At 43.0% G+C, this 17,582-nt stretch overlaps 1 protein-coding gene across 1 annotated transcript in view; it reads right to left on the reverse strand.

The window, feature by feature from the left end:
* Positions 1-2,134: 2,134 nt before the first annotated feature.
* LOC122563930 (multidrug and toxin extrusion protein 2-like) overlaps positions 2,135-17,582 on the reverse strand; it is a 45,767-nt gene continuing 30,319 nt past the window's right edge. Inside the window, exons 12-17 of the mRNA XM_043718199.2 lie at positions 9,397-9,472; positions 9,225-9,294; positions 7,128-7,260; positions 5,639-5,733; positions 4,505-4,586; positions 2,135-2,670 (exon numbers count right to left, since the gene is read on the reverse strand). Of these exons, the coding sequence (XP_043574134.1) occupies positions 2,474-2,670; positions 4,505-4,586; positions 5,639-5,733; positions 7,128-7,260; positions 9,225-9,294; positions 9,397-9,472 (653 nt within the window). The 3' untranslated portion in view covers positions 2,135-2,473. The remainder of the gene's footprint in view (positions 2,671-4,504; positions 4,587-5,638; positions 5,734-7,127; positions 7,261-9,224; positions 9,295-9,396; positions 9,473-17,582) is intronic.

Consider the following 17,582-nt stretch of genomic DNA (forward strand, 5'->3'; position numbering starts at 1 on the left):
AATAACAAATGTTTGGAGGGATATGGGCCAAACGCAGGCAGGTGGGACTACTTTAGTTTGGGAACATGGTCAGCATGGACTGGTTGGACCGAAGGGTCTGTTTCTGTGCTGGATGACTCTATGACTATCCCTTCTGAGTTTGTGCTGGTGCCACATGCCAGACCTGTTCTTTCATCATTCCTTCCAGCCCCACATCTACAGTACTTTGTTTTTCTTTCAGTGACTAACTCAAATAGAATTGCCCAGAGAAATTCTGGCGTTCTGGCACTGGTATTGTCGGAGCTGTGGCTCAGTTAGCAGCGCAGAGTCAGATTTCTACAATGAATTAAATCATTGGATATTAGGCATTGCTCGCTAGACCAGCATTTATCACCCATGGCAAGATGCTAGGTAGTTGTGCTTTTGAACTGCTTGAGTCTTTGGGGGATAGGAAGGGGGCTTCAAGGCCCTCACCCAGTGCCACTGAAGGAACTTTGATATAACGCCAAGTCAGGCTAGTGCATGGCTCAAAGGGAAATTTGCAGGGGATGATGCTGTCACATAACTGCTGCCCTGAGCCTTGGTGGTAGCGGTTTTAAGCTTGGAGAGTTCTATATAAAGGAGCATGGGTGCACACAGCTCTCACTGTTAAATCAGTTGTGAAAACATAAATGCCAATCAAGCAGGTGTTTCACCCTGAGCAATGTTCAGCTTTCTGTGTTGTTGGAGTTGCCTTCATCCAGGCCAGTGGGAATATTTCACACAAAAGTACTTACAGCATTACTGATCACTTTTAACGCTTAGTGTATCCATCCTGGCACAGCAGAATGTACAACAGCCCCATGCAGTCACTCTCTAACACTGCTTCTTCCTTCATCTCCACAGAGAATTAACCGTCTTGCACTCCCTGCGCAGTGTGGTTAGACTACACTCAACGTAGACCTGCAAACATATCTTGGTAGAGTCATCATGATGGTAGTTCAGAACAGAAGAGCAGTGTGACAATGTTGAAAGGGAAGGTTAAATTTGGGCTGGAACCCCATACTCTGATGCTGCAGTGGCCCAGTAACACTTCATATTGATCATATACATAACCATCAGTGTTTTGGAGATCCTCCAGATCTAGTGGCAGGAATGATAATTCAACACCAACATCCTCTCCCAAGGTAATCTACCCAGCATTAATCACTCAGAATCAACTCTGCTGTTATGATCACGCCCAGTAACCGACTCCCACAAGAGCAGCTCTACTCAGAATTAGGTAATGGCAGGGGATGCCTAAGGACAACAATGATGGGTACTTCAGGATACTTTGAGGATTCCTCTGAAGAGTGTCAAATGTGTGGTACTGGAAAAGTGCATCAGGTCAGGCAGCATCTAAGAAGCAGGAGAATCAACGTTTTGAGCATAAGCCCTTTGTCAGCAACAGGAGAATCAACGTTTTGGGCATAAGCCCTTCATCTCTCCAGAGTTCAAACATTGCCCCAACTCATGGGAGATCCTGGCCTATGGACCAAACTGAATGGGGAAGGTTCATTCGAGAAAGCACGGAGAGATTTTGTTGGCAACGTGCAGGAGTGAAATGAAAGCATTGGCAGGAATGCACAGGCCCTCCAGACAGCAAATGGCCAGTCCTTCATATATCACCTTGCCCACAAGCAGCAGAATCTCTAGATCAGGCATTGGATTGATCAGTGTTCTCACAACCCAACAAACCAGAGGGAAAGTGTATCAAAATCGGTCCCAATGACTGCCCAAGAACATCCTTCTGTATTCTAAAAACAAAATAGAGATTTGAAAATAACTGGAAGCTCCCAGTAAATTTCTTCCTTGTTGCTGAGATTTCTGAGGCCACCACAGACAAAACATTTGCAGAAAGCTATGGTTCAACCAATGGAATGGGTGCTATGAAACCCACCTTGTCAGGAAGAGTACAAACTCCAAAGCTAGCTAGATCATTGCCCTTAATGATACAGAATAAAGACAATAATTAATGGAACAATAGACTTTGTATTTCACATGGCTCTTGCCGAGTTAATATTGTGTATGCTAGCCTTAACTTTTCAATCATTATTTTATACCACAAGATAAAAGGAACTGTGCACAATGCTCAAAGACTTTGAAGATTAGTAGACACAGGAAAACAACCTTTAAAGATTGGTGAAAATATATTTATTTCACATTCAACAATGAGTTTCATAAAAGATACATTGTTGACTTTCTGCAGATATTGTTCAGTCTCCTCCAATAACTATTTGAAATGACAAAGTGCACAGTGTTTAATGGGAGCACTTGAAATGGGGAGGACCCAGTCACTTTGACGAATGTTAAAGGAACCGCTTCTGGATTTGACAGAAACATTTAAAGCAGGAGACAATCCTTCGTCCAGTCTGTACAGTAACATTCTACACGCACGTCTGACTTCTGCTTTCCTTTTTGTCAAAACTATCATACCCGCTGCTCCTAACTTCACCTCCGCTGTGTTTACTGGGGCTCATGTATCTGTTGTGACAGTGAAGTGTATCACGAACCCAATTGCCAGAACAATTGATCCTGAAAGCAAGGCTAGGCCACGGCGTATAACCAGTTGTTTCATGGGCAAAACATCACCAACGATAACACCAGCTTGTGTTGCACTGCACTCATGGATCAATTGTTCAACATCAGTGCTGGTCTCCATTTCATCTGTTTCTACAAAACAAAACAGCAACAGAGCTTTATATAGAAAGTTTAGTGATCTATAGCACTTCATTGGAAGAAAGCATTATGAAACATTGTCCTGGGGGCAATGAGTTCAAACCCAACATGGTAGGTGGTGGAATTTAAGTTCCATTAATAAATCTAGAAGAGAAATCTCACCTCAGTAATGTGGACCATGAACCCACTTTCAACTGTTGCAAAAACCCATCACTAACGTCCTTCAAGTCTGTTTTCCTTGCCTGGTCTGGCCTACTTACAGCAATATGCTTGACTCTTACTGCTGTTTGCAATGGCTTACTTAGTCAAGGGCAATTAGGGAAGGGGGAACAAATGCTTACCACCTCAGCGGAGCTGATATCCCATGAAAGAGAAAGAAAACAAAATGGAAAGTCTGTGATGGGGTAATGAGGACAAGAAATTAAATTTCAAAAGGGTTCTTGTTCGAAAACCAGAGGGAGAGGTAATGGGAGAAATAAATAAAAGTTATTTCTAGGAGGAGGTGTGAATGGCAAAGAATAAAAATGAGAAAGAAGAAATGGATCAAATCGTGGCAGAGGTTATGATCTAAAATCATTTATCTCAAATTTGAGACCAATGGAAAATCACTTGGCCTTTTGTTTTTGGACCAGTAGAAGGTTCTTTATCCACGAAACTATTATTGTATATTTATAAACATCACTATGGTTTAAATAAAAAAAAACAAGGATAGTTATATTGAAATGGCAGGTTGGGCGGGGGGTTGATTGATACTAACAGAGTATTGCTGGAATTCAGATGGGTTTCCTGTTCCCCTTCTCTGAGCCTGGCCAATGGAGGTACACCAGTCCCCATCAGCATCGCTGCTGTGTTGAAGGGGAATTACAATTTCAAAATGACTGGACTAGTCACCAGAACTTGCCACGTTACTGGCCATGATCACTTAAGCACTTGGAGTCATAGGGATGTACAGCATAGAAACAGACCCTTCGGTCCAACCCGTCCATGCCGACCAGATATCCCAACCCAATCTAGTCCCACCTGCCAGCACCCGGCCCATATCCCTGCAAACCCTTCCTATTCATATACCCATCCAAATACCTCTTAAATGTTGCAATTGTACCAGCCTCCACCACTTCCTCTGGCAACTTATTCCATACACGTACCACCCTCTGCGTGAAAAAGTTGCCCCGTAGGTCCCTTTTATATCTTTCCCCTCTCACCCTAAACCTATGTCCTCTAGTTCTGGACTCCCCTATCCCAGGGAAAAGACTTTGTCTATTTATCCTATCCATGCCCCTCATAATTTTGTAAACCTCTATAAGGTCACCCCTCAGCCTCCGACACTCCAGGCAAACCAAGAATGAAAACTACCGTTGGTGGGAGCCATGCAGCATCATGTGTTACCAATGGATACCGGGATGATTCCTTGCAATCGTTGCCTTTGGTTCAATTCAAAGGCTGAAAGACCAAAGGTCAGTCATCCTGGTTTTTCTGCCAGAAGTGCGTTTCTAGTAGCTACATCTATTTGTAAAGCATAGATGTAGCTACTAGCACCGTCCCCCTCCAGGCAGACATCATTCTGAAATTCTCTTGAATCAAACCTTGGATTAATTGAAGACCCAGTTTCATATAATAATTTAAATAATGTTAATAAGCTATTTTATTGCAACACAATTACTCCAGAAAATGTTTTTCAACTTCAAAATATATCTTTAAATTACTTTTTGTGTTCCATATAGCAAAATTAAAGCCTGCTATAGAGAAATGGACCTCGGGTTTAAATGGTTCAGAGACGCACACACTTGTTAGGTGGAACACAATTTAAAGCGAAGGTAAAATGTGGTACCTGGCAAAATATTTTCAGTTTGACCATCAGAGGGGCTGTTTGTGGAGTCCATGTCATTTTTCACACCCGCATTAACCTGAGCCTTTAAAATAAAGCACAAGACTTTCATTAAAAACGTGGGCAGTACCTACAATAGGGAGTACTACTCGCACAAAAAGAAAACCTCTTCCTTGTGTACATTATTTTGGAAACTATCAAAAGTTGTTAGAATCACAGAATGATTCAGTGTGTTTGCCAGGGTTGGCCAATTTGCCCTTATGCATTCCCACAAAACCCTGCAAATTGTTCCCTTTGAAACATTCATCTAATATTCTTTTGAAAGCCTTTGAATCTGGTTCCTTTACCCTTTCAGGCAAAAGGTAGAACTACGACTGCAATTGGTATAAACAAGTGACAAAAACAGTATGTCGTGGTGCTATGCCATCAAACACCCCAAGGCTCTCTATGTGACCTGTCATCAGTTCCGTTAACTTGATGAGTAGCTGATATTGCACATCAGCTGACATTTCCATCTCAACGTACTCTGCAGTTAGAGTTTCCAGTTACTGGTAACGAGGTGTCTGCCAGCCTGGGTGAATTTAATTGCAAATGCCACAGCGACTAAAGAAGTGACATGGTTGGGATTTCTTGACAACTGGCTTGGAAATGAACATATTATTTAATCTATTTATTACTGAGTTTTATTCTGAATGGCAGGATTCAAGGATGTATCAGAACTCCCGTGCTCCTCTTCAAATTAGTGTCTACTGGACCTTCAACACCCGAGGGACCAGGCAGGGTCTTGTTAATTACTCATCCAAACGTCAGCACCTCTGACCATGTAGCACACCCCTCAGTATTGCAATAGCAGTCAACATGGCTTTTCTGCTTAGGTTCCTGGAGTGCGCGAGGAACAGGTAGAGCAAACAGAGGCAGATTGGGAGTTTTTTCCCTGGAATTCTGAGACACATCACCAAATGCTTGACTAAGCTCAAATGGGGAGGACTTCACTGACCATGTGGGGGGCACATCGGACATTTGACTGGGTTGTTGTACATGAGAAGGGAGAAACAAGGGAGTAAGCAGGATAACAAAGAAAAACAGATTTGTTATTCAAAGGTTATGGAGTATCTAATTCTCTTTAGGTGCTCATACCTGATCAGATGCTTTCTTCCAGTTCATTTTAAAGATCACTATCTGAAAGAAGATCACTTGCACAATGACAGCGATGAACATCCCAGACCACAGACCTGCAAGCACACAGTTTGACTTCAATAAACAAAAACATAATCCTTTCTGGGACTTTCACCCCTTGCCTTCTTGAATTATCACAGACATTTGTTCTCACAAAGCTGCAGTGGTCTGGCATCCTCTGACATATTCAATTTCCACCACAAAATGACTCACATTCTTCCATCGCAATAGTCTGACCCATTCCGGAGCCATCAAGCGTTAACCAGAGTGTGTGGCTCAGTGGTTAGCACTGCTGTCTCACAGTCCCAGGGACTCGGGTTTGATTCCAGCCTCGGGCGACTGTTTGTGTGGGTTGCCCATTCTCCCAGTGTCCACCTGGGTTTCTTCTGGGCACTCTGGTTTCCTCCCACTTTCCAAAGATGTGCAAGTCAGGTGGATTGGCCATGGGAAATTGCCCAGGCATTTGGGAAATGCAGGGTTATGGGGATGGGGGTCAGTCTGGGCGGGATGCTCTTTGGAGGCTCAGAGTCCACTCAATGAGCTGAGTGGTCTGCTTCCACACTGTAGGGATTCTATTCTATGATTCTAAATTCAATGAGATTAGGTCTTTCCTAGATATGTTATCACAATTTGATAGATTGAGATGTGAACTGAAGCTCCAGGTTGCTATTTCGGATTCATAGACACTGCAGTAATCATGGTCTGGTGTAAGTCTAGGAACAGAGTGTTGGCAGGGTCTTCAATCAGTGAAGCATACAGAAACAAAATACTGCAGATACTGAAATCTGAAAATAAAATCGAAGGCGCTGAAAGCACTCAGTGGATTGGAGAAAGAAACAAGTTTAGGGTTTCAGGTTGATAATCTCTCAAAAATTTCAGAATTCAGAGTTCTGGTCATCCACCTGAACATCAAGTCCAGAGCGTACACAGGATCATGACCTGGAGTGGGCAAACCTTTTCACTCACTCCACCCAATGGCGCATTCATCAATTGTAGCACCGACACTGTTGATCGAGCGGAAATGAACTAATCAATCCTGACCAAAGGATCCAATTGCTCTGTATTTCAATCATGGGAATATTTGAAGAGGAGGAGGCCATTCAGCCCCTCCTACCTATTGCCATTCTAGATCACAGCTTCTACAACAATGGCATATTCCCATATTATCCCTTGATGTTGTTAACTAGAAAACCAGTGTCTTCAAATGAATGATTGACTTCAATAGGCATTTGGGAAATTCTAATGACTCATCACAAAATTGTAAAATATTGCCTCTCTCCTCAGTCCAAAATGGCCTTTTAGTTTATTCTGATCCCACAGCTAGGGGAAACATGCTTTCAATATCCACTCTGCCTATGCCTTTACCCCCTCATGGAGTCCTGCCAATTTAAAGTCAGGCAACAGGACTTTCAGATAACAACATTATAGCATATTCAAAATAAAATCCTACCAATGATGCCAAGTTTAGCTGCAAACATCAGTGATATTCCAATAGGATAACCGACTGCGTAGAACACAATTAGATTGACAATGGCTCCGAGTTTCTGTTTCCCAGATCCTATTACTATTCCAGCACTCACACACTGTAAGGCAGACAAATGCAATATATTAACAGTATAGCTTTCAAGAGTGCTGATGTTACAAACTTCAGGTATCCCTACCTGAAGTACATAGCTAGTTAGGTGTGGCTTACACCCGTACACGCTGTTAAATTCATGTTAACTAAAAGTTAGATAACCCTTTTGATATTAATTTGCTGAATTCTTGTCCCAAATTTAATCTCATCAAATGCGGACTATATCATCAGAAAAACGTTGATACAACCCCGGCCTCGGCAGTGCCTCACTGGGGACAGATCTGGACTTTGTTTACAAGATTGGGACTTTGGGGCCACACATGGAATCCCTCAACCCTGCACCAAAATCTGCTTCAGTCACAAGGTCAGCTGGAGCAGGACAATGATGCAAACATTGGAATGTGATACATTTCCTGTTATTTTCACCAAAGATGATGATCAAGCTAAAAGAGAGAGTGGAATCAGAAACAATCCATCTATGAGGGGAGTACAGACTTCTCAAATGGGAATGGTTTTGCTGACACACAAACTGTAAACTCTGCAAGTAATTCCCCTCCTCTGTAGGGATCTAGCGTGAATCTCAACCTCATCATACGGTTCACCAATGCATTAGTGATGATCACACTGTAATATGATTCAGAACTGGGAAAAAAAATTAAAGCAACAAACAAGTGTTCCTGGAGAGTTTTCTCAGCTCCAGGGCCGTGAAGTAACAGATCAGATTCTACATTGCTTTGCACATGACAAAAGCCTAGAATCGCAAACAAAAAACATCTATCCAATTATCAATCACTCCCACCCTGGTCAGTTGATTGTTTTAATTCCTCTGATGCAGACACCTCATACACTGTGCCTGTCTCTAGCACCAACATGACAGCGAGGAGAAATAAAGCACGGACACAATACGACCCCATGGATCTCAGTTCTAAGGAGCCACAAGTACAAACTCAGAATCAAAATGGCTACAAGGAGATGGCTATACTCACAGACACTGGCAAAACCTCAAGGCTCATTCTACCATTTCTTCAGTTTGTACTGAATGAAACAACAAGAAAGTCAAAACACTACACTTTCATCTGCATTTCGTTCATCAGGTCAAATGCAAGTGCTCTGTTCACAACACTTCCAGCATTTTGAACAATTTTTTAAACTTCATTTATGGCTTAATAAACAAAGAAAGTTGCCACATTTCAACACTTTCAAAATAAGAAACCTTGAAAAAGCTGAAGGCTTAACCCACGATAGAAGGGTTACATGTTAGGAAGATCCAAGATATCATGTCTAGTTGGCATGGTATAAGCTGGACAACAGTCCGTGTTAATGTGACTGTGTCTTCTGATACCACACAAGCATGTGGTATTCTGGTTTTGGAGTTTGCTGCCATCAGTCCTGCGTTTTCTAACCTAAGTCTCGGACCTGTCAAATTACCACAGAGGAGAAACTGCCAACACGTCGACATGGAAAAGGCAAATTGGCCTCATTAACAAGTTAGTTTATTGTAGGATAGCAACAAGCACAATTTACATCAACTTCATTGGCAGATTTATTTATAGGACTCTTTGGATGTGTGGGTATAGTAGTGATGTCAATGGACTAGTCACCTAGAACCCCAGGCTAACGTTAGATGGTTCTTGTACCACAGTAAGGGGCATTCCTTCCTCAGGGGTCTCAAGTCACAGATTCAAGTACCATCTTCCCTAGCCATGTGTCATCACATGTTTGAATGGAGTAAAAAATATCTGCATCTGCTTCCTTCAGGCACTCATTCAGGATTTGACTATCTCTACCCAAAGAATGGACAACATCATCAGATTGGGCATGGATATCAACTCCTTCAGAGCCATTTTCAACAAATGCAACCTGCCTTTATCTTGTAAATGTTTTGACCAGGAAATGGGATACAAAGAAACCCATGTCCTAAATCTTTGATAAATAACCAACTTGCAGCTTGAAACATTAAAATGTACTTACAGTCATGGCATCAAAAAAATGGTAAGTAGCAATTAAAGGATCTAGTTGTGCGACCAATCGAATAATTTCTCTAGAGAAAGAAAGAGGTGCACGTCAGGGCTGAGGCATTTGTAAATTCTGTAAAATCTCACAAACATGTTTTTACAGGTTGTAAAATTTTCCTTTTACTGACTTGTCAGTGGTAAAGATATAACCCACCACGTCCTTTATTGCTGCCAGTATCAGAGAGATCAGCAAAGCACAGCACCCTGTTGGAACAGAGCCACATGAAATAGCTAATTAAAACATGGCGCAAAATATTCAAAAAAGTTAATCTGTTTAAATCTCCTACAATCTATAACACTTGAGCTACAGTTTGACAAGGGTGAAATCTTCCAGGATCAAAGCAGTGAAGGAAGTAGTTGGCTGGTATGGAAAATTCCCAACTCTTTGTTATGAGGTTGAAGATGTGTACTGTACTTTTGAGAGAGAGAGAGAACTGAAAGATCACAAGCACCTGTGTGATATGACTAGATGGCAGTCCCAGAGTGTACTGGAAATTGAAAATATGTAACATTTGGCTGTGAAATGGATACCTGAGTTTGGATTACTGTTTTGACAACAATTCAAATTTAACCAATCAGTTTAAATTATGCCCCAGGATACTAAAACCCAATCGTGTTTCAATTTATCGTTTTGTCAACATTGAACCAATGTGATATAAAAATGTAGACATTTTGGAAATGAGAGAGAGAGAAACTGCCATCGAGGTAGATGCAAGAAATTAGGAAACCCTCTCTATCAAAGGTACCTTTTCATATGAAACATGCTCGCAGTAAAAAAAAAAAGACGACGACCCAGAAAATTCAGCAGCTGGAAGAGTAAAGTCACAGAAGATGATAGTGGCTGTGTGGTTTTGAAATTCAGTTGATGTAATTTTAAAGTGTTTTATTGGAACAGCATATTGTTAGAAAGTTGGAGGCAGATAATAAGCAGTTAAGAAAAAGGGGAGCTGAGAGTTGTGAATACATGTTTATAACGTTAATGCTAAGAGTTAAAAAATAAATTGATATTATTTCTTTTAAATAGTGGAATTTGGGAGTTCTCGGTCACTCATACTTTAACAGATTATGAGACAAGGTGAGCTTTTCTGGGTGTTTGGTTTAATTAACAGAAGGGTTCACTGCTCTTTCATGCAAGTTCCATGGGGAACCTATGCAGCCAAGACCCTCAAGTAGTCAATCAAAGACCACACAAGGGCCTATTCCAACTGGAGCTGCAATTCTCACTCCAGGATGCAGACCTGTCTATTGATTGAGTTGATTTGATTTATTGTCACATGTACCTAAGTATCATGAAAAGCTTTGTTTACAAGCAGTACAAGCAGATCAGAGAGAGGACATACAGATCACAGGGTGGAAAAAAAACCTTGGACAGAGGCAAACAGGTTACATCACACAGGGTACACTAGGCAAGATTAACATGAGCAAGATCAGCATTATTTGAAGTTAGAGAGGCCCATTCATCAGTCTAATAACGGCAGGGAAGCAGCTGTTCTTGAAACTATTGGTGTGTATGTTCAACCTTCTGTATCTTCTACCTGATGGAAGAGGTTGTAGGAGAGTATTACTGGGGTGGGAGGGGACTTTGATGATGTCAACAACCTTTCCATGGCAGCGAGCCGTGTAAGTGGAGTTCATGGACAGAAGGTTGGCTTCTGTGATGGTCTGGGCTGTGCACATCACCTTCTGTAGTTTCTTATGGTAAACCTGTGGGGGCTGCACGTCAGTTCACCCGAGATGGGGACAGCAGTCTTCAATAACTTATGCACAATGGAGAGCACAGACACAGGGTAGGGGATTGGCTGCGGGCAGCTGCCACTGTGCTCTCACATACGATCCTGGACTCTCACTGTCTTGCGGGAACTGACCCCCACCCCATTCCACTACCAACCCCTAACCCCTTTCACTGTTGCTCCTCCCCTGGGAGTTAGGTGACTGGGAAGGCAGGTGCTGTACCAGAGGCACTGGTGCTGCAGACTCCTAGAGCTAGCAGGTTATGATTGGCCAGGATGACATATCCCAGGGTCCTTAGCTTGGTGACTCAATGGGCTACCATTGACACTGACAAGAGCTACATTTTTGGGGTACTTCTTGATTATACAGTAGCATGGGGTTAAACAGGACTACGTCACATACAGCATGAAATGGTAATTCAGGAATCAGTGAAGATACTAGACTACCAATAGAGAGAAAGCAGTGATAAAGGTTAAGGCACACCAGAGGGAATGGTCCTTATTCAAGTAAGTAATCAATAGGCAGCAGCTGGAACAGACTCCGTGCACCAGGTGGCAGCAGCAACAATTGGACCAGAGGAGATGAACATGGTCAATTTACATAGGGATACAGAAAGCAACCATAGTGATGGGAAGAATAGGGACCTATTCCAAGAATAGGCGCTGCCAATAGTATCTGGTGAAGAGTAAAAGGTGGTAGCACCAGCCCGCATTCAGCATAACCTTATGAGAATGTACAGGCCCTTGGTGAGAACACACCTGGAGTAATGCATACACTTTAATCTTTACAAGGAGGATCTTGTGTCTATGCGGGAAGTGCAACAAAGGTTTGCCAGGCTGATTCCTGGGATGGCAGGAGTGATGTGTGAAAACAGACAGTATTGGTTAGGACTAAAAACACTGGAATGCAGAAGAATAAAGTGGGGAGTGTGGGGGTGGGGGGGTGCTCTCTGACAGTAACATATAAAACTCTAACAGAACCAGACAGCTAAATACGAAAAGGATGTTCCTCGGGAGTCTAGAACTAGAGATCACTGTCTAAGGAGAGGGGTAGGCCATTGAGGACTGAGATCAGGAGAAATGTCTTCATCAAGAGAGTGGTAAGCCTGTGGAATTCACCAGACCTAAATATTTAATGTTTTCAAGAAGCAGCTAAATATAGTTCTTCAGGTTAAGGGATCAGCGGGAATGGGGGGGAAGGCAGGAACAGGGGACCGAGTTGGATAATCTGCCATGATCATACTGAATGGCAGAGCAGGGTCAGATGACCTACGCCTGCTCTGAATTTCTACATTTCTGTAGCATGGAAATGCACACCATGGGAGTGACGTCATGCTGGGGAGGATGGGCACATGAGGTGGGGCAAAGAATGGGAAAAGACATGGCAAAACACTGTCAGCAATACTAGGTATGTGCCTAATACAACCCAGGAAGACCAGTCAGGGCCACTAGGTCTTGTCAACCCAGACCAAAGGGCCATCAAAGAAGTTACAAATCGTTTTCATGGGACCTCTCCCACCTACTCAGGGAATGCCTACTGTCTGGCCAAGACTGCTGAACCATTACTGTAACTCAAGCATGTATTCCTGATGAAGGGCTTTTGCCCGAAACATCGATTTTCCAGCTCCTCAGATGCTGCCTGAATTGCTGGGCTTTTCCAGCACCACTCTACTCCAGAATCTAGTTTCCAGCATCTGCAGTCATTGTTTTTACCAAGCATGGTAGATCCCTACAACACTATTACAGATAGATTCAGATCCAGGAGCATATTTGACAATGAGCAATGAAGGAAGCTATGTTACTCTGAATAAACAAAAGTTTTATGTCTCCTTCTGCAGAGTTTGGAGATGGCAGAGCGAATGAATAGAACATTAGAGAGTGTGGTAAATAAAGTCATCCAGAAGGCAGAGCAGGGATGGCTAGATTTACTGCCCAGTATCCGAATGGATCTCTGGGCAATGTGGAGCAACTAGATTCACTCCATAAGAGCTAAAGACAAGAAGAGTGATGCATTGCCAGAGGATGTTGTGACTTATAACAAGGACCCATGATAGAGTGAAACAATTTGAGAGAGACCTCTACAAGGAACTGCACAGACTGAGACAAAATGTTTGGGATCAGCAGATTATACACAATGTGGAAGTAGAGGCAGCAAGAGAACAGGCTGAGAAACCGAAAAGACAGCTATGTAAAGGTTGTAAAAGTCTTTGTAAAGGTTGCACTGGATTAGGATTTGTGCTAAAATGGATCGGACCTTATAAAATAACCTTAATTAGTGACACATGCACCTATATTGATGTGAAAGGAAAAAAGTCATGAGGAGCATTAGTCACAGTTGAAAACAGATTTTGTTTTATAGAGTTAACCATAACCAACCTGTAGTAACTGGGACAAAAAGATAGAATGCTGGAGAAACTCAGCAGGTCTGACAGTATGGGTTTTTCTTTTTGCTGCCAGACCTATTTAGTTTCTTCAGCATTCTGTGTTTGTTTCAGATTTCCACCATCTGCAGTATTTTGCTTTTATTAGGTGGTGATTTGCTCACAACCTACAGCACGTTACTCGACACACTGAAGGCAGGAAAAATGGCAAAATGGCTCCTGGGAAAGAATGGCCTGACATTCCAGTCCCCAACTACTGTCAGGGACATTGCGCAAAACACTAGGTCAAGACTTTGACATCGTTGCTCATGAGAGTATCAAACCATACCCCCATCCGCCATCACCACTGCATCAATGAGTCATGAAAAGGAGCTGAGACTTCAAAAATCTTGTCTGCCTCTGAGACCAGCAGCAGAAGATGGAATGGTGTTGGTGATTTTGAGAGAGATGTGATCATTTACACCATTTCCAATATTGGCTTATCTGTGTGGTGCTCAGATCAGACCTGAGCATTGTGCAAATGATAACTGGGACAAAAGTGGAATCAAGGGTTATGGGGATAAGGCAGGAACAGGATACTGATTGAGGATGATCAGCCATGATCATAATGAATGGTGGTGCTGGCTCGAAGGACAGAATGGCCTACTCCTGCACCTATTGTCTACCAGGCAATGATAACATGGCTCCACCCCTCTTTTGGGAGAACATTTATCAAAGGGCAGGTTAGTCAATGGTGGTTGAATCAGTTTAAGTTAGCTCTTAGTTAAAATTTCAGCCACAAGTGTTTAAAAAGTAAACTGGGATAAAGCTGAAGAATCAGGGTACAGAAACAGGATAAAGGGATGTGAATACTAAAAGAAGGGGAAGGTGAAAAATGCAGGGAGCGACTAAGACAGAATAGGGCGATAACTAGGCCATATAATCAGCAAAGATAATGAAAGCCTTGGGTAAACACAAACAATGCTTGTTGTATGTACTGTGGGAAATGAGTAAACTATCACCACGACATCAGGTCAACACACATTTTAATTCTTTAGTCAATTTACACCGTCACTTGTTATTTGGAATATCGTGTGCAGTTCTGGTCTCCTTCCTATTGGAAGAATGTTGTGAAACTTGAAACGGTTCAGATAAGATTTACAAGGATGTTGCCGGGTTGGAGGGTTTGAGCTACAGGGAGAGGCTGAATAGGCTGGGGCTGCTTTCCTGGAGGTCGGAAGTTGAGGAGTGACCTTATAGAGGTTTATAAAATCATGAGGGGCATGGATAGGATAAATAGACCAAGTCTTTTCCTTGGGGTGGGGGAGTCCAGAACTAGAGGGTATAGGTTTAGGGTGAGAGGGGAAAGATATAAAATGGACCTAAGGGGCAGCTTTTTCACACAGAGGGTGGAGCAGGTATGGAATGAGCTGCCAGAGGAAGTGGTGGAGGTTGGAACAATTGCAATATTTAAAAGGCACCTGGATGAATATATGAATAGGAAGGGTTTGGAGGAATATGGCCCGGGTGCTGGCGGGTGGGACTAGATTGGGTTGGGATATCTGGACGGCATGGACGGGTTGGACTGAAGGGTCTGTTTCCGTGCTGTACATCACTATTACTCTATCTATAAAAGCTGGAAACTTATGGCACCTCGCAGTGTGTAGCCTTAGATTGACACAGCTAATTTTCCTTCCATTGGCTCCATTAAACAAATAATCCGTACTTGAGTTGCCTGGTTGTCAAGTTGAACAGAAAGAGGCCAATTTGTCTCAACCCTTCAGGGTTTTAAACACATCTATCAAATCTCCTCTCAGGCAGCAAAGGCAGCATTTGGTATGCTTGCCTTTATTGGTCAGTGCATTGAGTACAGGGGTTGGCAGGACTTGTTGTGGCTGTACAGGACTTGTGGTTAAGCCACTTTTGGAATCCTGCATTCAATTCTAGTCTCCCTGCTAGAGAAAGGATGTTGTCAAACTTGAAAGGATTCAGAAAAGATTTACAAGGATGTTGCCAGGGTTGGAGGATTTGTGCTATAGGGAGAGGCTGAACAGGCTGGGGCTGTTTTCCCTGGAACATCGGAGGCTGCGGGATGACCTTATACAGGTTTATAAAATCATGAGGGCATGGATAGGGTGAATAGCCAAGGTCTTTGCCCAGGGGTGAGGGAGTCCAAAACTAGAGGGCATAGGTTTAAGGTGAGAGGGATAAGATATAAAAGGGAGCTAAAGGGCACACAGAGGGTGGTGTGTGTATGGAATGAGCTGCCAGAGGAATTGGTGGAGGCTGGTACAATTTAAAGGATACCCGAAAGGGCATATAACTAGGAAGGGTTTGAAAGGAAATATCGGCCAAATGTTGGCAAATGGGACTATATTGATTTAGGATATCTGCTCAGCATGGATGAGTTGGACTGAAGGGTCCGTTTCTGTGCTGTACACCTCTATGACTCTATGATGTCCTGACAAATAATGATTCAAATTACCTAATACAATAGTTTTAATTTATTCATACACAGGATGTGGCTTTTATTACCCATCTCTAAAAGTCCAGAGAGCAGTTAAGAATCATCCACATTGCTGTGGGTCTGGAGTCAAACATAGGCCAGACCGGGAAAAGACACATTTCCTTCTCAAAGGGCAATGAACCAGCCGGATTTTACTGACAATCAACAACTGTTTCATTAGACTATTAATTCCAGGTTTTTATCTAACTTAAATTCCACCAGCTGCCATGGTGGGATTCAGATGCAGGTCCCTGGGTTGAGTTACCGGATTAACAGTCTAGCTTTAATACTAGACTATTATCTCAAAAAAAGACAAAGGGGAGGCAAACTTTAATCTCAAAAGTGACGGACACTTTTAACACATAATTACAGGAGGGAGCTACGTGTGCTGAATGTGCATATATCTGGTGGAATGAGAGGACAGAGTGGGCAGATCACTGCAGTCCATGGTTAGGAAGGTGACTACAGCTAGCTCTCTTCTTAGAGTCATAGAAATGCACAGCATGGAAACAGACCCTTCGGTCCAACCCGTCCATGCTGACCAGATATCCCAACCCAATCTAGTCCCACCTGCCAGCACCCGGCCCATATCCCTCCAAACCCTTCCTATTCATATACCCATCCAAATGCCTCTTAAATGTTGAAATTGTACCAACCTCCACCACATCCTCTGGCAGCTCATTCCATACACGTACCACCCTCTGCGTGAAAAAGTTACCCCTTAGGTCTCTTTTATATCTTTCTCCTCTCACCCTAAACCTATGCCCTCTAGTTCTGGACTCCCCGACCCCAGGGAAAAGACTTTGTCTATTTATCCCATCCCTACCCCTCATAATTTTGTAAACCTCTATAAGGTCACCCCTCAGTCTCCGACACTCCAGGGAAAACAGCCCCAGCCTGCTCAGCCTCTCCATGTAGCTCAGATCCTCCAACCCTGGCAACATCCTTGTAAATCTTTTCTGAACCCTTTCAAGTTTCACAATATCTTTCCAATAGGAAGGAGACCAGAATTACGCAATATTCCAACAGTGGCCTAACCAATGTCCTGTACAGCCGCAACATGGCCTCCCAACTCCTGTACTCAATACTCTGACCAATAAAGGAAAGCATACCAAACGCCTTCTTCACGATCCTATCTACCTGCGACTCCACTTTCAAGGAGCTATGAACATGCACTCCAAGGTCTCTTTGTTCAGCAACACTCCCTAGGACCTTACCATTAAGTGTATAAATCCTGCTAAGATTTGCTTTCCTAAAATGCAGCACCTCGCATTTATCTGAATTAAACTCCATCTGCCACTTCTCAGCCCATTAGCCCATCTGGTCCAGATCCTGTTGTAATCTGAAGTAACCCTCTTCGCTGTCTACCACACCTCCAATTTTGGTGTCATCTGCAAACTTGCTAACTGTACCTCATATGCTCGCATCCAAATCATTTATGCAAATGACAAGAAGTAGAGGGCCCAGCACCGATCCTTGTGGCACTCCACCGGTCACAGGCCTCCAGTCTGAAAAATAACTGTCCACCACCACCCTCTGTCTTCTATCTTTGAGCCAGTTCTGTATCCAAATGGCTAGTTCTCCCTGTATTCCATGAGATCTAACCTTGCTAATCAGTCTCCCATGGGGAACCTTGTCGAACGCCTTACTGAAGTCCATATAGATCACATCTACTGCTCTGCCCTCATCAATGCTCTTTGTTACTTTTTCAAAAATCT

The sequence above is a fragment of the Chiloscyllium plagiosum genome, unplaced genomic scaffold (assembly GCF_037043375.1).
Source record: "Chiloscyllium plagiosum isolate Xiang-an unplaced genomic scaffold, Cpla_swu_hap1 HiC_scaffold_31, whole genome shotgun sequence".
Classification (NCBI taxonomy): Eukaryota; Metazoa; Chordata; class Chondrichthyes; order Orectolobiformes; family Hemiscylliidae; genus Chiloscyllium; species Chiloscyllium plagiosum.